At 50.3% G+C, this 19,859-nt stretch overlaps 1 protein-coding gene across 1 annotated transcript in view; it reads left to right on the forward strand.

The window, feature by feature from the left end:
• The window catches only part of Sirpa (signal regulatory protein alpha), a 38,164-nt gene extending 21,367 nt beyond the window's left edge, over window positions 1-16,797 (forward strand). Inside the window, 6 exon segments of the mRNA XM_036183141.1 lie at window positions 99-416; window positions 835-1,173; window positions 2,701-2,808; window positions 5,451-5,475; window positions 12,296-12,347; window positions 14,438-16,797. Coding sequence (XP_036039034.1) covers window positions 99-416; window positions 835-1,173; window positions 2,701-2,808; window positions 5,451-5,475; window positions 12,296-12,347; window positions 14,438-14,695 — 1,100 coding nt within the window. The 3' untranslated portion in view covers window positions 14,696-16,797.
• Window positions 16,798-19,859: the final 3,062 nt, after the last annotated feature.

Raw genomic sequence — 19,859 nt, forward strand, 5'->3', positions numbered from 1 at the left:
CCCAGTAATGATGATGCTGTCTAGGTAGGTTGCTTACACCATCACTCCCTTTGCTTGGCCTTCACAGTCATATCTCTTGTCTGTAAATGCTCCTCTAGCCAAACCTTCTCTACCGGTGGTATCTGGCCCAGCAAGCAGGGTCACACCTGAGCAGACAGTGAACTTCACCTGCAAGTCTCATGGCTTCTCTCCCCGGAATATCACCCTGAAATGGTTCAAAGATGGGAACGAACTCTCCCACTTCCAAACCACCGTGGACCCTAAGGGAGAGAGTGTCTCCTACAACATCTCCAGCACAGCCCAGGTGGTGCTGAGGCCCGGGGATGTCCATTCTCAGGTCATCTGCGAAGTAGGCCACGTCACCTTGCAAGGAGGCCCTCTTCGTGGGACTGCTAACCTGTCTGACACCATCCGAGGTAGATGTCCTTGACTTCTAGCCCAAGCACACAGCAACCATTCCCCTATGACTAGCACCATGCTGGTAGTTGCATTTATGTTAACCAACAGCAACTACAGTTGCTGGGCACCCCGTGTGAGCCACACACACCCCTTACCTGCTAGTTTCATTTATTTCCCTCTGGTTACTGCGTTCCCACTCCATGCCAGAAGCTGCATGCGTTGACTTCATTCATTATCACCCTAACAGTAGCTACCAGTCCCCAGACCAGGCACCTACTGTGTTCTGGGTGCTCCGCTTAGTGATTCCATTCACACTCAGACCCGCAGTGTTTGACCGGATGCATACCTAGCATGTTTGCTGTGGTGGGAGAGGCTCAGCTTTGCAGCCCCCTCCTCTGCAGCTTAAGATTAGAGCTTCTGCCTGTACTGTTTCAGTTCCCCCCGTCCTGGATGTCACCCACCAGCCCACAGTGGCAGGGAACCCGGTGAACGTCTCCTGCCAGGTGCAGAAGTTCTACCCTGACAAACTCCGGCTGACCTGGCTGGAGAATGGAAACGTCACACGGACAGACAAGCCTGACCTCTCAGCTTTCACGGAGAACAAGGATGGCACCTATAACTGGACAAGCTGGCTCTCGGTGAACACATCTGCCCATAGAGAGAATGTGGTGCTCACTTGCCAGGTGGAGCATGATGGGAAGCCAGCGGTCACCAAAAACCATACCCTGCCAGTCTCTGCCTACCAGAAGGAGCAGGGCATGGACGCCACCCCTGGTGAGGCTCCTACTCCCATTGACTGGCTTTGAAAAGAAAATTTATCTTGATGTTATCTGTTTTTAATGATAAAGTCATATAGAATGCTTATTATAGAAGTCTATAAACTAAGTGCAATTTAAAGTGGGCTCCTGTTCCCCAGCACTCATACCCCTAGAGTGAACACTGTTAAGATTTGGATTCCTGTTGGGTCTTTTGACAAAGTACACCAGAGAAGAGGGTAGAGAAAGGGCCTGTCTTTGCTTGCATCCTACCTCCTGTCTTCTTCACCTAACAACTGCTTTGTCCCCGCAGCCCCTCCCGACCCTCACTCTCTCTGGCCTCTGCTCCCTGCCCTGTACCTGCTTGTACTCCTCCACCTCCCACAGATGCTGGCGGTTTGGCTCAAGGACAGCCAGTTACTGCAAAGAACATCCTCATTCATACTGTCACCAAATGGCTATTTCCATGGGTCAATCTGCCCACGACTATTTCTAGACCAAGGTGTATGTGTCCGGGACAGTGCCGTGCTCCGCTGTCCTGTGACAGTGTGTCGGCAATGTCGCCTCAGCCCCTCGAGTGTGCTGTCCGTCAAGAGCACTTCTCTTTGAGAGACCACAGGCAACAGCTTTTTGGCTCTGTCCCATCATTTGCCCCCACCACAACTGATGCTTTGTGCGGAGCAGAGGCTCTGAAGGGAAGAGAACAGGGGCTTTTCTCACTCCTCCTTCAGAGATGATCCAGGAACACCCAGACCTGCGCTCCTTTGATTTTACCCATGCCTGATTCTCATAGGATGCATAGAACTTGCGGGCGGGACATGTTGGTGTCCACATGGCTCTATCACTGACTTGCTGTGTGATCTTGGACAAGTCGGTGTCTCTCTCTCTCTCTCTCTCTCTGAGCCTCTGCTCATTATGGACATGTTGAAGGGGATAGATTTTTGTCACTCCTCAGTTGATAAGGGCCACGACTGTCTTCCTTAACACTGTGGCTTCAGAGCACACCAAACATGGTAGGGAATCCCTAAATACCTCGGGACAGGATGAAAGGTTTGTCAGGCCATCCTTGGTGCTGTGGGATGAGGTAGAGATTAGTATTGGCCCCAGTAGAGGGAACCAGCAGGGGAACATGGTTCCATGGATGTGGATGAGAACTAGTTGGGATAGTTATTTGAGTTCACATTTCTGTGTCACGGAGCCCTGCCATGTACTGGTCTATGGTCTAGGACCTGCCTGGTCCCTGCAGTAAGCTACACACACACACACACACACACACACACACACACACACACACACGCACACGCACATGCACACGCACACTGTGGGTTACGTCCTGGGCACAGAGAGTGTGAAGCTCTGGGTGCTCCACAGAGCCCATGCTAGCAGCATGTTCTTCACCAGGGGTGGGTAGGCAAGCCTAGACATCTAGGAAGAACCAGCCAGATGCCCACGGCTAAGGCTAACTGGTGAGAGAGCGGCGGGCTTTTATTTTTTATTTTTTATTTTTCTGAGTTGCATACATGAAGCCCTTCTTCCTTGTCCTCAGGTAATCCTCCCAGCCAGAGCATCTTCATCGCTGTGGGTGTGGTGTGTGCTTTGCTGGTGGTCCTGATGATGGCAGCCCTCTACCTCCTCCGGATCAAACAGAAGAAAGGTGGGTGGGATCTCTGCTTTCTCTCAGGGCAGTCCTCCTCACAGGATGGCCACTGGCGTCTTAAGCGTATGTGACTTGCCGTGACAAGAAGACCAGAGGGTAGTCCTGGGGTTGATGGGACAGCTTCACCACTGCCCCAGGTCTCGTGTCCTCATGGGATTGCTACTGCGGTAGTTGGAAATGTGGAGCTGCCAGGGTGGTGAAGGGGACCTCAGAGACTCTTCCTGCCAGCCTCAGAAAGGAAATGCCCTAGCTGCCTGCAGCCTTCCACATCCCTCCTATGTGTGCAGCTTCCCTGTTAACGGGTTCCCTAGTTAGTTCTCCCAACTACCACCAAGGAAAGTGGGCGAGCTGGCAGAGTGTCCATATAAGATGTTAGGCAAGTGCCTGGATATAAAGGCAGCTCCTACAGCCAGGGTCATGTATAAGCCCCTCCCAGGAAAGCCTCCTCACGGCAGCAAGGTACACGGCCTTAAACTCCACAGGGGACGTTGCGCGTTCCAGGCCAGGCCATCTTTCCATTGTGTGCACATGTAGGTGTGTGTGTGGTTATGGCTGGGCAAGGCCTCTCACCCCGAAGCCAGCAGACAGGCTCCAGACCCTTGTTTCATACTCGTCACCTCAGCCCCCACCAGCTTCCCTTCCCCCAGCTGAGGTTGCTTTAGTGTTGGATTCCGTCAGAGGAAGCCGGCAGGGGGCAAGCAGTTCATCTGACCTGTTCCAGGTCACACTGCTAATTAGGGGCACTGATTTGGAGGGTAGCCCTGAGGCCCAAGTGAACTGCTGTGTAATATAGCAGGTCTGCCACATTCTGGGACCTACCAGTATACATCTTCTTCACTCTGCTGGAGGAGACTGTTTTGTGTTGGTTTTCCATAATGTTTATAGAATGTAACATTTTATATCTCAACTCGGTACACCCTTAATATCAGTTTGAAACTCTGGGGTTTTCTTTTTTATGTTCTGTTCTCTTTGCTGTTAAAAAAAAAAAAAAGCCAGTTGTGACCTGCATAAACCATGGCCTGAAAACAAGCACCACCCCGAGCTGCCATTCCGTAGCTGTGTGTCTGCTTAGGAGGGACAGTGTGGCCCACCAGTCTCCCGTCCCTTCTGCACCCCTCTATGTCCCACAGTTTCTGTCCCCTCTGGACCATCTGAAGGACTCATCTCTGAAACAGCAGCCAAGCTTCAAGTCCTGTCTGAGGACTTGAGTTATTTATTTTATTTTTGCGTGAATATTCCCAGAGTGCCTTGAGGGGGCACATAGGTGGGGCCCCTGTTCCACGCTAGGTAGACTAGAGCAGTCCTTTCAGAGGCCCAGCACTGGGGTCCATGCAAGCTCCTCATGGAAACTCATTGTTGTGTGGTTCAGCATCAGTTCCTAAGAGATCAGAGGGTTGTGGCCTGGAGGGCTGTGAACACAGGAGACCACCCAACCCGTGAGTGGTGAGTGTGTGGAGAGCCCAACTCCCAAGCTCAAGCAACAGGGACAGACAAAATGTGCTCAGTCCGGGCCCACAGTACCTCTGATGCTTTGCATGTAATAATGCAAGCAGTTCTCACCACAGACCTTGGGGGAGTCTCACTGACCCATTTTACAGATGAGGAGACGGATGCATGGCAGCATTATAAAACTTGTTCAGAACCTCATGGCTAGTAGGCCAGAATTCAGAACCAGCGAACACATTAGAATCTCCTCTACACACCACACCACCTCTCTCTCCTCTACCCTGAAGAGCTACCTCTTCTCCCCTATCATGGCTACATTCTGGGGGAAGGACCCCATTTTTACCTGCTAGCTCTGTGGGTCTGGGAAGATACCATTGTCTTGTTTAAAATGAGGACAGTCCCTGTCCTTGGACTCCCAAAGATGGCTGTGCCCAGTGCTTGGCTCCGGTACCCCCATTCAGATGTGGCATGCTGGCTGCAGCCCTCTCTGCACCTGCTCGCCTGCAGATCCAGTTCCTGGGAAGCCCCAGCCTGCTGCACCCAGCTGCCTGAGCTCATCATCCTTGGGTGGCCTGTGCAAAGTGCAGTGCTGAGCCTATCACAGTGCATATGCTGCTTTTTAGTTGTGATTTTATAACAAAATGGGAATCAGACTGCTGCAGATATAATATAATCCCCCAGAGATAATCTGTAGGATGCCCTTCCTGCACCACAGACCTGAAAACACTGAAGCAGACAGCCGCTTTCTTGGAAAGTGAGAATGGGTAAACAATGGATGCCATGGCTAGCCCTGTGAGTTAAAGTTCACAGACAGGAAGTGACCCACCCTGTGTTCACACCTGCTCCCCAACTCAAATTCTTGCTTGAATCTACTCTCCACAGTGTGGGACCTAATTGGAGTCTGCCAAAGTTATGTGCTTGAATGGAGATGGAACCCCAGCAGAGAATAGGAAGCCACCTGGGCCTTCTGAGGCTGAAAGCTATGTGGGACTGTTGGCATTTTACAAAAGGGGAACACAGTAGCCTAGCTTGGCCCTCTGGCTTTTCCCTGGAAGATGGTGGATGATGGTAGACCATCTACTGGCTTGGCATTAGGCCTTCCCTGAGCTAACTCTTCCCACATTCCTGAGATGTGGAAAGTTACACAGCAAATTGTTTCTGGTTAATAACCACCTTTTCTTTGTCTCTTTCAGCCAAGGGGTCAACTTCTTCCACAAGGTAAGTACATCTGTGGGCCAGGATACTATAGTAGTAACATTTGTTTTAAATCTGTGTGTGCGCACATGTTTGTGTTCATGAATGTGGACATGTTCATGAATGTGTGCCGCAGCATGCATTTGAAGGTCGCAGCGAATACCTTGGTCCTTGCCTCCACTTGGAGATCAGGCCTCTGGTTTCGCTCTGTAGGACAAGTTAGCTGGCCGATGAACTGGGCTTGCTCCTGTCTTCATCTCCCCTTAGGATCGCTGGGATTACAGAGAGACTTAAGCTGCCTCATCTGACCTTATGTGGGTTCTGGAGATCTGAACTTGGTATTCATGCACAGCAGGCACTTTACCCACTGACCCCTCCATTCAGACTGCCCCCTCCTTTTTTCTTAGATGTCTGACAGACCCCAAAATACTGTAAATCACCAACCCTTGCTCATTCTTGTCCATATTCCTTTCTCTCTTGTACCCTGCTTGTCAGGACTGTTTCTGATTGTTGTCTTGCAGGAGTAGGTTTCAGGACACATTCAAATTGGTAGCTCAAGGTCTTTGCCTAATCCCCAGTGACAGTGTTGGGGGTAGCATCCTTCCCTACGCCCTCTGTGCTCATGAAATCCTACGCACTCCACTGGACTCATCTCTCCAGCCTTTAGTCATGTTGCCCTCCTTCCTTCTGCCAAGCACCTCACTAGGATGTAGCCTGGGGACCTGCTAGGGTGGTAGAGGAAGTCCTTCTGAGGTCACAGCCTGCTCAGGAACTCAGGGGGTGACATCACAGGACACCTTAGTGCAGCTGTTCATGCTCAAGGGGATTTGTTACAGAGCTCTGTTCTAGGGACTGAGGTACAACCGAGGCTCAGGCTTGGGAGGAAGTGAGTGTGGAAACACAGCCATCCAGAGTATGGGGGCTCCCACACAGCAGGGATGGGAGGCCATGTATGGCTTAGGCAGAGGAAGCCACAGCCTCTGAAGAGACATGTGAGAAGAGACCTGAAGCCAGGGGCTCTGGGGCAGGCTTAGCATGCTTGGACAAGAACAGGTGGAGCCGAGCTTGAAGTGGGGAGGCCTAACTGACTGCGACACAGGACGCCAAGAGATGAGGAAGTCCGTGCAGCCAAGTGTGCGTCAACCCTTTTGGAGAAAGGCTTTTCTGGCTTGTAAGACGGGCCCGGTGCTCTCCTGCAGGGTAGGCCAGCACCCCATAGTCTGTTGTGTAAGTGTGCCAGTGTGCTAAAATGGCTTCGGGTTGGTTCTGGTGAGGTGTGCCATCACATGAGCTATGCAGGTCTTTCTTTCCTCCATCATTCTCTCTGTCTCCTTCCCTTCCTCCTGGAGTTCAGAATTGAACGGAGGGTCCGGAGTGGAAGCCAGTACTATAGAGCCTGTGACTGTAGCGGGACCGGGATGGTTCCATGGAGAGAAGTGAGCTAGCTTTTGTTTCCCAAGTATCGCCTTCTCCGTGTGTAGAAGCTAGGCAACCAGCGAGGTGGAAGCCAAAAGGCTAATGAGGAAATGCCTGCGGTGGTCTAAGCAGATGGTGAAGGCTTGGGCCAGGTGGAGTGTGGGCTAAGACGTGGTCAGGTTCTGGTTGTATTCTAAAGACGGAGCCAAGAGGACTTGCTGGAATGTAGAGTCAAGGACACCTCACACTGGGGACAGTGAAGAGTCCGTCCTGGCTGGAGGACCATCCGTAATGGGAATTTGCACATAGCAGGGGAGCCTCACCTACCTCCAGGGGCTCTGGGGAGCTTCAATCTGCCTCTGTCTGCTCACTGAGAGCGGGGGCACAATGCCCTTGGGATGAGTCTTGCCTCCTGTTTTGGTCTCCCCAGACCCTGTCCAGCCTTCCAGCCTTCCAGCCTCTGCCCCTGAACATGCTCATCGATGTACCACCCACACCACCCTCAGGAATCCTGTCCAGTCACCCTCCCTCCGCTCGTCACAGTCCTTCACCTGGTACAGTCTTTTCCAAGGACAAGGCTTGTCTCTCTGCTCTGCTCAGAGACCTGCAGTTGCTCTGTGTGGGCCTTCAAGGTTAAGTCCAAAGGCCTTATGGCCCGGCCCCCATGCTTACGCACTGTGAGTTCTGGCCAACCTTGAGGCTTCCCACTGTGCTGGGCCTCTTTTCTCTCCTGCCACATACGGGCCCGCGGCTTTCCTCCTAGTCCATTCACACTGGCCTCTTCCACACATGTGCCCTTCAGGGGCTCTAAAGAAAAAGGTGGACAGAGTGGGTCCTGTAAATGGTCCTGGAGTTGTGCACCATAGAGCAAGAGCTGGCATCTTTCTTTCACCTGGCCCCTCCTAGTCTTTCTCCATGAGGCCAGTACTTCCTCTTCCATCAGGAGCCTTCCTGTGAGCATGCACATCCCGGTCCGTATGAAGGAGCTCCAGCCTGTCTCCAGATCTCTTGAGCACAGGGACTATGTCCCTCCTGTTCACAGCCAGCGGCTCTTGCGCTTGGTGCCATCTCTGGGATGGGATAAATTTTTCATAAAGGCTTGCCGAATGAAAGAATGACTGAATGGTCGTCATCCCCCACCGCTGCAGTGCCCCTGAAGCCCCTTCCCCACAGAGTGTTGGGCAGGGGGGGGGTGCTGTCCAGTTTGTTGTTGTTTCTGCTCAGTGAGCACTTACTGTGTCCCAAGGCCCATCTGTCCCTTTACTCAGATTATACCCCCTGGTGGTCGTGAATTTCTATTCCTATCCTTGTTGAAGGACAGTGGTTCCCAGACCTGAGTGAGGCTGAAGCCTGGGAGCTGTTCAAACACAGACCAACGCTGAGCCTCTGATCCCGACTTCACTGGCCCCCTTTGGGAGCCCCTGTCTCAGGAGGTTATTATAATCCCCTTCCTGTGCTTGAGGCGGCCAGGATCTGAGGAGTCAACGAAATGCCGAGCTGCCCCAGGTCTGTACAGGATTGCTGGTACTGACACCTGCATGTCCCCATTGATGCTCTGCTGCCTCCCGCCATCTGTTTCTTCCTCCAGAGAAGCAGGACGTCTTCTGTCCTTTCATATCATTTCAGTGTGAGCCTACCCAGGGAGCTAAATCACTAGCTCCTTTCATGTCCCTAGACCAAAGTGATGGTGGGTAGCAAGCCTTAATGGTGGTTTCCTGGGCAGCAGTGGCTGTGGCCCAGCATGGGATCAAATACTTTCTGAAAGACACTGGTGCTGGTGTAGAAGAAAGCCTAGCACCTCAGAGAGGGTGACGGGGATCCTGCGCCTTTGAACTCAAAGGACCCCTCCGCTGCTGGCTGGCCACAGGCCCAGCCTTCTGACATACAGGCAGAACACTGTTATCCCCACCCACACAAGAGTGTTGCCTGCTCTTTTATTGGACACTGGGGTTCATTTGGATGGCCGTTGTTTAAATGTGACACATTCACCACATTTATTCTCGGGATACCAGGACTACCCCAAGTGTTCATTTATTTGTTTGGATTGAGCTCAGCTTGGAGCCAGACTTGGGGGAATTCAGTGAGAAAACACTCACCAATTCATTCAGCAAGCATTTATGGAGGGAGTATAAGCCCTGAGCTAGGCCAGGACTAGGTGGTCTCATCATCCCTTGGGAGGCAGCTTACTCTGCAAACTACAAGCTTAATAATCATTGGGCAGCGAGAGCTAGAAAAGAGCAGAACAAGGGGGTGATCAGGGAAGGCTTCCTTAAGGAGGCAACATTTGGAAGACAGCTCGTGAATGAGAAGCTCTAGCGTGGGGCTGTCGGGGCAAAAGTACACTAGACAAGTAGTAGCTAATGCCAAGGCCCTGAGGCATGAGTGTGGATGAGGCTAGATTAGCGAGAGCATAAGGAAGGGAACTTACAGCAGGGTCAGGAGCGGGCTGTGCACAACCTCACCAATCAGGATATGGAGGTGGACTACACTGTGGTAAGGGTTCTGTGCAGAAAAGTAATTTCTTCTTCTTCTTCTTCTTCTTCTTCTTCTTCTTCTTCTTCTTCTTCTTCTTCTTCTTCTTCTTCTCCTCCTCCTCCTCCTCCTCCTCCTCCTCCTCCTCCTCCTCCTCCTCTTTCTTTCTCCGTCTTCTCCTCTTCTCCTCCTTCTCCTTCTCCTCCTCCTCCTCTTTCTTTCTCCTTCTCCTTCTCCTCCTCCTCCTTCTCCTCCTTCTCCTTCTCTTTCTTCTTCTCCTTCCACCTTCCCCTCTTCCTCCTCCTTCTCCTTTCTCCTCCTCCTTATTCTCTTCCTCCTTCCCCCCTCCTCTTCCTTCCTTTTTGCTTTGTTTTGTAATGGGAGTCTCAGTATGTAACCTAGACAGGCCTTGAACTTGAATCCCTGCCTCAGTCTCCTTAGTACTGGGATACAACATGCCTGGCTTTTACTTATGCATTATAAAAGCAAGAAATGGAGGCAGGGAAACCAGAAATTTCCACAGCCTGGGGACCTGGGATTGGCGACATAAAGTGACCAAATAGCTGAATTTGAAGTAGTTTTTGGAGATGGTCAGTTCACCTTGTGGTAAAGAAAGAGAGTAGTCCAGGATATATCCCACTCTAGTCTGAGCCCAGGATGAGTAATGATGGTGCCATATTTTAAAACAGAGTGGACAAATGCTTACAGTGTTGAATACTGCTCTGAAAGAAAGGGATGATCTCTTGAGAACAGAGTGTGGAAGTTCTGTGAAGGTTCAGATAAGGTGGTTTAAAATAGAATTTCAGCCGGGCACAGTGGTGCATGCTTTTAATCCCAGCACTTGGGAAGCAGAGGCGAGTGGATCGCTAAGGTTCAAGGCCAGCTCAGGCTACACAGTGAGACCCCCATCGCTACAGGTTCAAGGCCAGCTCGGGCTACACAGTGAGACCCCTATCTCCAAAGAAAAGTGTTAAAATAGGATTTCAAACATCTGAAGGGAGAGTTGTCTGTGCAAAGGCCTTGGGGCTGTCTGACAGGCGCGAACTTCAAGGTTGGGTGCCTCCGACTCTGGTAAGACAGCATGGCAAGGAGGAACAGAAAACAGCACTGAAGATGTGAGGTTGCCATGGAGAAGCAGTCCCACCAACTTGAGCACTCCTGGTGAAGCCTTCCAGAGAGGAAACACAACCAAGTCCTAAAAAGGATACTCATACGTTAACCAAGAGAGAAAGTAGTAAGGAGCCTGTGCTGGCTAGTTTTTGTCAACTTGACACAAACTCAAGTCATCTCAGAGGAGGGGGTCGCAATTAAGAAAATGCTCCATAAGATTGGGGTGTAGGCAAGCCTGGAAGGCATTTCTTTAATTAGTGATAGATGGGAGAGGGTCCAGCCCATTGTGGGCAGTGCCATCCCTGGGCTGCTGGTCCTGGGTTCTATAAGAAGGTGGGCTGAGCAAGCCAGGGAAAGCAAGCCGGTAAGCAGCTCCTGCCTGCAGGGTCCTGCCCTGTTTGAGTCCCTGTCCTGACTTCCTTCCGTGATAACAGGGATGAGGAGTCATACCTCTAACAGACCATTTCCTCTCCAGGTTGCTTTGGTCATGGTATTTCCTCACAGCAATAGAACAGAGTCACCCAGGGCTATTGCTGAAGCAGAAAATGCAAAGCAGCAGTAGCCCTCATGCATAGTCAGTGCGCAGATGTGGGACTGAGTGAGCATGGTGCAGGGAGCAGCCACAGCAGACCATGGTGGGGCTCGGGGGTTCTGAACACAGCGGTGACTGAACATGGACCAAACAAGTGATGGAGAAGGTGGGGCTGGTGACCGGGGAGAGAGCGGTGTGACCTCCTATCAGTTGTGTCCCGGACCCTAGAGGACTGTTTGGCCACCTGGGACACTTTATGATCCAAGCACTCGTGACAGCTCTATCAAAAACCCTGCTTGCCAAGCCCCATTGCTCATTCTGACATTATGCACGCTCACGTGCCCTGAGTCTCTGGCTTGACGATGTATGTAACCCCTGAGGAACCAGTGGCTCCAGCTTGCTTATCACCTTCGCCATGACCCTGCAGTGAGCCCAGCCTGGGTTCTGATTGCAGGGTTAGGGGCATGAACAGTTATTGTTGTTTATTAAGCAAGGCATTTTTTTATCTTTTCTCTCCCTTTTCTTTTAACAGCACTACATAGGTATATTTATAACATTTGGGAAATATGGGACACTAAAACAAAGAAAGATACTCAGAAGGCCACTGCTATTTTCATTTTCTTTCCAGTTTTCCACATATTTTCATCAGGATACTTCACAGAGACTTTATTTTTCACTTCGTTTAATGAAAGCATTTGTGACTCAACAAAAGTCTAGGACTAGAGACGTGAATCAGATAGGCCACTTTATTAGCATGAACAAGAAAGTGGGTCGCATCTCCAGCACCACTAAAGTCAAATGGAAACTTCTCTTCTGCTTTGTGAACACAAAATGATTTGGTTTATGCTAATTTCCCCCAAACCACTGCCCATTGGCAGAGTTCCAGGATGTGAATTCACTTCCACATCTTGTCCAGGGCACATGCCTTTGTATATTGAATCCCTCAGAAAGGTACAGTCACAGGTCAAAAGATGGGATACTATCCCTGCTCATGGTTTGTCCTCTACTTCCCAAAGGATAGCCCCAGCTTGCCTCCCCCACAGCAGTTCGTGGACGTGTCTCCTCATCCCACCTTCCTCCCTGAGTACCTTTTCCAGTATCAGTCTTAAAGAACCTTCTAAGAGAGGCTTTTTAAGAAGTGAGTGTGCATTGTTTAGAATTCCCTCAGTGAGACCGGCTCCTGTGTCCAGACATTTGATAAGCAGTTACGGTCCCTCCCCAGCCCATGTAGGAAGTAGGGCCTGGATGTTATTCTGATTGATTTGCATAAGCTCTTGAGATAGATATTTTTATCTGTGTTTCTTTCCGTTTTAGGTTGCATGAGCCCGAGAAGAATGCCAGGGAAATAACCCAGGTACAGTCTTTGGTGAGCTGCCCTTCCTGGGAAACTTGGGGTGTGATTTCCTTGCTTCAGCCGGAGTTGCGGATCCAGTGCTAAATTAAGACTCTGGGGGTAGGGAGGATCTGTGCATTACTGAATCACCCATGAGTCCTCTCCAACCCTTCTCTCTGCTCCAAAGAATCTGGGGACTGCTGGGTCCATTGTTAGCTATTGCACAACTCCAGGGGGTACCAAGGGCAATGTGTCCCAAGTAACTGATGCCCTGGAGTCAGATTGCAGCCTCCTTTGTGTTGAACATCCCGCCTCACCATCAGCAGCTCACTCCCACCTTCTTGGAGCCTGGTTCTTCCCTGCCAGCCATGGCCTCTCTTACCTTTGTGGAGGAGGAGAAGCCGAGTCACTAATTACCTGGATTACAAGGGCACCTCCCTTTACCTGGTAGCTCCCCCCAACCCCCACCCCCGTTGATAAGGAGACGTTATAGGCAGCATCATTAGTGTATATCCCAGACCGCTGAGCCCCATTGTCTCTGTCCACATTGTCTTGTTACAAGACAGATGCCATGCTGGACCTGGAATGAAAGACCCAGCTTTCCTGCCATTTCCAAGGCAGTCAACACCACTTTAGGTGCAATCTGCTGATAGAGCCAGGCTGGGAGAGATAAGGTGTTCGGAGGCTGGACCCCTTGGTTTGCTATCCCAGACCCTGCCAGCCCTAGGCATGCACTGAGTGGTAATCGGCAAACCTAAAACAATTTCTGATCATGGCAGCGAGAATCCTTTCCCCCTGTTACTTTGTTTTTGAGCTTCCTTCTGGAATCTTCTAGAGATAAAAGATGGTGGTGAGAATTGGTTACTGAAGCCTGTAGAAATTCACATTCCAAACTTACTGAGGATGGAGCTCAGTGTCCAGTCCTAGAGCAAGGTGGCTGATTTTCTCCCCAGAGCCGGCAGACCTTTGCCTTAGGTTCTCAGTGCCAGCCACGTACCTTGCCAGGAAGGGACACCAGTTCAGTCATGATTTCCCAGACAACAGCGAGTACCTGCAGGGCTCAGGGTAGAGGTACCACAGTATGGGATGTCCACCACTTTAGGGTCCAACTGAGTGACTTAGCCCAAATTATTGAACTTTCATCTCCCTAGGTCACTTTTTGTCCTGTGAAATAGGGTCAGTAATTCTTCCTGAGCAGAGTTGTGGTCAAGCCAAAGTGACTCTGACTGTGTGGTTCTAGCCATCTAGCCACCCTTCCTCCTATTATTTATCTTTCCATCCATCCATCCATCCATCCATCCATCCCGTCACCATGGATTGGGCCTCTGTGCTAGCTAGCATCATTGTCTGCGGTATAACAAATGCCCAGTAACAAATTGTGGAGTAAGCCAGGCGGTGGTGGCACATGTCTTTAATCCCCGCACTCAGAAGGCAGAGGCAGGTGGAGCTTTGTGAATTTGAGGCCAGCCTGGTCTACAGAGCGAGTTCCAGGACATCCAGGGCTACACAGAGAAACTCTGTCTCAAAAAAACAAAAAACAAAAACAAAACAGAAAAAGAAAAAGAAAGTTGTGGAAAGACATGTAACTGGAATTTTCCCTGTCTCCTGGAAGATCACATTTATTAAGGTTGTGAAACAGACATAGTCTTTGGTAGTAGATGCGATGAGAGGGAGATGTGAGCTGAAGAGCTCAGAGGGGCTCTGGGCCCAGCCGGAGGCACTGAGGGCCAAGACATAGCTTAGGGTGCAGCAGGCTAGAGCAGAATTGTATGTGATGCACTGGGTCTCTTCCAAAGAGAAGTGAGGGCGAATACTCCAGGCCAAGGAAAAGACCCAGAAAGGGGGAGAAGAGAGCTGCAGGTAGTTCCACCTAGAAAGAAGGGGGTGACATGAGAGATGAGATATATGAGATATGAGGAATATGAGATAACTGCCCTAGTATTTTAGAAGACCCTTTGGGCTCTGTGTGGAGGAAGCTGGATTGGAAGGAGAAAGGCTGGAAATAAAATCACATTGTCAGGAGACGGACCTGAATTAAGACTGAGTCCATTGGCAAAGTAGCAGGCAAACCTTTTGGTCAATTGATGGGTGAGTCAGAATGACTTTCTCTCTGTGTCTTTTAGATCCAGGACACAAATGACATCAACGACATCACGTATGCAGACCTGAATCTGCCCAAAGAGAAGAAGCCTGCCCCCCGGGCCCCCGAGCCCAACAACCACACAGAATATGCGAGCATTGAGACAGGCAAAGTGCCTAGGCCAGAGGATACCCTCACCTATGCCGACCTGGACATGGTCCACCTTAGCCGGGCACAGCCAGCCCCCAAGCCTGAGCCATCCTTCTCAGAGTATGCCAGTGTCCAGGTCCAGAGGAAGTGAATGGGACTGTGGTCGGCTCTAGGGCCCGTATCCACAAGTTTTCTTGCCCCACATGGAGTGGCCATGATAAGGACAACCAGCCAACCAGTCCTGTTCCTAGAAAGCCAGGTGGAACAGGTCCTAGGACCAAGAGTAAGGGTGGCCTTTGTCTTCCCTCCTTGGCTCTCCAACACTTCTAGGGCAGCCATGTCCGCTTCTTCTGGAGGCTGGTGTTGCAGAACCAGAGGGGGGGACTGGAGAAATCTGCCTGGAATCCAAGAAGTGTGCCTCGGCCCATCACACGTGGGTCTGGATCCTGGTCTTGGCAGCTCCAGGTTGCTTCCTTGTTGCTCCAGAGCCTGGTCTCCTATGTGGAGAGGAGCTCCCCACCCCCACCCCCACCCAACTTTGGGCTTTGGGGCAAGAATCCCTTTAGATCAACTGCCCCCTCCATGGAAGAACTACATCAGGTGACAGCAAGTTTTCTGCCAACAGTGCTGGCCTCCCACCTGCCAGACTGACTAGCCCTGGGGGAGAAGGAACCCTCTCCTCCTAGACCAGCAGAGACTCCCTGGGCATGTTCAGTGTGGCCCCACCTCCTTCCCAGTCCCAGCTTGCTTCCTCCAGCTAGCGCTAACTCAGCAGCAGCACTCTGTGGACACCTGTAAATTATTGAGAAATGTGAACTGTGCAGTCTTGAAGCTAAGGTGTTAGAAAATTTGATTTGTGCTGTTTCGTTGTTGTTGTTGTTGGGTTCCTTTTTTCTTTTTCTTTTTTCTTTTCTTTTTTTTTCTTAAAACAACAGCAGCAGCATCCTGGCTCTTCGTCGTGTGTTGAATGGTTGGGTCTTGTGAAGTCTGAGGTCTAACAGTTTCTTGTCCTGGAAGGAGTTTCTTAAAGCAGTAACAGATTTTTCCATTTCCCAGAACTCTGAGGACCAAAAGGGATCCTTCAGCTGCTACTTTCAGGCATTCAGCCTCAGTGGGACGAACTGGGCCTGTTCTTACAAAGCCACACAGCTGGCTGGCCCTTTGCCTCCAAGGCTGCTGTGGTAAGTGCAGCCTTGTCTGACCCAGTGCTGACCTAATGTCGGCCATTCCACGTTGAGGGGAGAAGGTCAGTGACAACCTCCTTCACTCACAAGCACTTCAGAGGCATGCAGAGAGAAGGGACGCTCAGCCAGCAGCCAGTGTTCCAGCACTCTGAGGTAATCAATGCAGGAGGAATCCATTATTGCCGTCAAACCTCAGCAAGATCACACTGGGACAGAGCCTAATCGTACCTGTGACAACACAGCTGTGATCCTGGGCAGACTACCCTTCTGTCACTGGCTAGGGAGTCTGGGCAGAGGCTCTGTTTGACCCACATCCTTCAGACTGGATGCCAGGGCCTGGCTGAGACCGTGGCAAGCGGATGTTACAACCCTGGCTATCTGGTCTTAATATGTAGCTCAGCAAGTTGAGGCACTAATGTCCCTGATCCCTGGGGATCCCTGGCTCGGGCTATTCAAGTAGGAAGCTGAACCAACCTGCCTGCTTCTATAGGTATGATGGGAGGATGTCAGGAACACAGCAAGGACCCAGCTCTCCAGGGTTGGTGACCTGATACTTCCCATGATGGCATCCAGGAATTAGCTGAGCCAATAGGCTGTGTTGGCAGCACTGAGCCAGCCAACCAGAACTTGTCTTTGGCATCTGGGACCCATGGTGGCCCTTCCATCTTCTTGGGCTGCCTTTTAATTCCAAAGGGTTGGTTTATAAGCCTCCAATCCTTTCTCCTCTGCCGGCACACCTGAGTACACACACAGCTGTATAGACCAGTTACAAAGGATGCCCTCTCGCTGACATCCTAGCTTTGTCTTAAGTTTTTTTGGAGGGAGAAAGGGAATGAGTCAGGGAAGGTGTATAGTTATAGCTTTAGCCAGGTAGCCTAGAGGGCCCCCAAACCTGTGTATGGAACCCTGGTACAAGGAAGAGGCGAAATGCGCCCTGTGAGAGGAATGGGGTCCCAGTTTATCTGTAGACCAGATGAGAAGGAAACAGGCCCCATTTTGTACATAGTTGCAACTTAAAATTTTTGGCTTGCAAAATATTTTTGTAATAAAGATTTCTGGGTAACAATGATGCCTTTGGGTATTGCATCCTTGTCTTTGGGCCCCTGTCCTTGGAGTCTGCCAGTTGCCTGTCCCCTGGAGCTGGGGGTGAGGCTGGACTGTGTCAAGGCTTCAAAACATTCTTCATACCTTGGTCCCCTCCAGGCTTTGCAGATGTAAAGGTTCTGTCCTCTCGGCTCAGAGGGAATCATGGCAGTATCCGTTTTGCTAAAAATGCAAACATGGGCTTTTAGCCTTTCTCCACTACTTCAGTTTTGTGGGGATTTGTACACTTCACCCACTCACCTGCTACTCAGGGACCTTGGCTGTACCATGGGGTTTAATTGAGTCCCCTCTAAGGGTTCCTTGGGGATTAAAGGAAGGAACACCCTGTGCTATGTGGCAGGTCTGCATTGGGAGTGGGCTGGTCCTCTCCGCCTTCCCAGAGGGGTTGTGACCTCTGCCTCAGGCTCTCTTTCTGTGATAAAGGACTATGACAAGAGTGACTTGAGGAGGGAAGGGCTTATTTGGCTTACACTTCCACATCACAGTCCATCATCGAAGGAAGTCAGGACAGGAACCAACGTTGAGGCCATAGAGGAGTTCCCTCTGTAGCTTGGTGTCCTCTCAACCAGACCATGAGCTCCCCACCCCAGGGATTCATCTCCCATCTTCAGTGCCCAGGCCCTTGAATAAGGGAGGCCTTGGTCCACCTCATGTGTCACTGACAAAACACCTGAGAAAATAATGCTCTAGGTTTCAGAGATTCGATCTGTGTTTAGCTGCCCCACTGCTATGGGCCTGTGGCAAGACTGAATAATGGCAGTGGAGGAGGGACATGTCCGCAGAAGTTCCTGACCTCATGGCAGCCAGGAAGAAGGCTCCAAGGACAAGACATACCCTTCAAAGACATGCCTCCAGGGACTTGCTTCCTCCACCCAGGCCCCATCTTTTAGTTACCACCCCTTCCCAATAATGCCATCAAATTATGACTATCAGGGGAATAGCCTGTTAATTAGGCCATGGTCCTTATGGTCCACCCCATCCCGTTGATTCCATCTACCAGCTAGAAATGAAACTTCTACACATATGCCTTTGGGGAGACATGCCTAAGCAATGCAGTGTGCCTGAGCCTCTCGTGGTCTCTTGCAGTCTTCAATTCATGGAATCTTGGCAGATGCGTGTTGTGGTGTCCATTTCACAGAAAGGAAAATGTGGCTCAGAGAAGTAAAGTGGCACACTCCAGATCACTTATTGAGTTAATAACTATTTCTCAAGCTCCTGCTGGGAAGCAGGCCTTTCGCAAAATTCTGAGAATGTAGTGTTGAGGAAAGTGGGCCACACCCATATGAGCTCATGGGGCAGGAGGAAGTGAGTACAGCCAGCAGTCCTAACAGCACTGCTGTGATTGCCCATGGCCAGCACAGAATGAGAACATCAGCCAGGGAGCAAGGGTCCCCTGTAGGAGGTCAGCCCTGCTCCAAGAGGAAATGGATGCCCACAGGCTTTTATGAAGGGATGTGAGAAAGAAAGGTCAAGTTAGAGATATAACTGGTTTTATAGTCCCCAAGGTGATAAACCAGACTTCAAGAGTTATCTTTCTTGCTAAACAAGCTATTTGTCCCTCACCCAGACAAAATCAACAAATGGACATAGATCATAACTTTATAAAATCTGGTCCCTAGTCAAACGGCAGAAACAAACTCAGGTGTCTTCCTTGTCTGGATGAACTAATCCTTCAGTAAGTGCGTTTAAACCATGCTCTACTGTGGCGATGAGGAGAAACGCCCCCTCCTTTTGCCTTACTTCTAAGTTCGGGGTACTTTTTTCTTATTAGATGAAAAATAGATGGGGTTTGCTAAGCCTACATGAGGCAAAGCAGCCTCCCAGAGAGGAAATCCCCAAGTGCAGATCTAAATGTTGAGTAAGGGTGAGTCACTTTGTACAGGGGAGCCAGATCCAGGCAGACCCAGGCTTCCCTGCAGGTACTGGCCTCCATCAGAGCTGCACGCCCTCCCTTTCACATTATTCTCTCCATCCCGCCCCCCTGCACTGGCAATCAGCCTCCTGACAGCTTTGAACATGGGCCACAGGGTCTTTGTACAGGGTTGCGATGCCCAGAACATCCACTTCTACTTTCCCCCCAAGCCAGAGAGTGGGCCTAGTTCATTTGTTAGACATGTCATAACTGTCCAGCAATTCTTTGGAGCCCATATTGCAGTTTGTAATTACTCATGGATTTGTGTTGGTTGATTAGTATCCCTCTTCTATAGTGCCCTGGGAGCTGCCTGATTGCAAGCACGGTATTGGAATATGTTCCTTAACATGATTTCCATGACCAGCCCCTAGCAGCATTCAACAAATAATTGTTTGAGGGGTGAGAGAATGGAGGATTAGTAGATGGATTGCTAGGTGAAAGGATGGATGGGTAAGTAGATGGATGGATGGGTGGGTGGATGGATGGGTGGGTGGATGGATGGATGGATGGATGGATGGATGGATGGATAGATGGATGGACAGACGGACAGGAAGAAAGAGAGGAAAGAAAGGAAGAAGAGAAAGGGCATAGTTTGAAGACTTAGCTGTCAGGCTAAGGATCAGATTCAAGCCCTGGTCCCCCTAACTTTTCCCACTGAGCTTCTCTGTCATTTGCCATGGTCCTGGGTACATTTTCCCAACTGGCAGGGAGCCAGTGACACTTGTTTAAACCCTTGGTGCCTCTTCTTGGGAAGCTGGAGCTATACATAGAAAACAGGATGAAAGAATACAACCATATGCAAATAAACTCAGGAAACATTTTAAAGGGCATTAAAAATAAATATTTGAATTTCTATTTTAAACATGATACTAAATAAAAGACATATTGTTGAGGCTGGAGACGGCCTAACAGTTAAGGGTACTTGTTCTTGCAAAGGACTCAGGTTCAGTTCTCAGTGATCAGCAGCTCCAGTTCCAGGGGATTTGATACCCTGTTCTGACCTCCATGTGCACTAAGCATGAATGTAGTGCATACATACAAAATGTTCATACATATAAAACAAGTAAATAATAGATTTTAGAGAAATAAATTATTAAAATAAGATTTTCACTTTG

The sequence above is a fragment of the Onychomys torridus genome, chromosome 4, assembly GCF_903995425.1.
Source record: "Onychomys torridus chromosome 4, mOncTor1.1, whole genome shotgun sequence".
Lineage (NCBI taxonomy): Eukaryota > Metazoa > Chordata > Mammalia > Rodentia > Cricetidae > Onychomys > Onychomys torridus.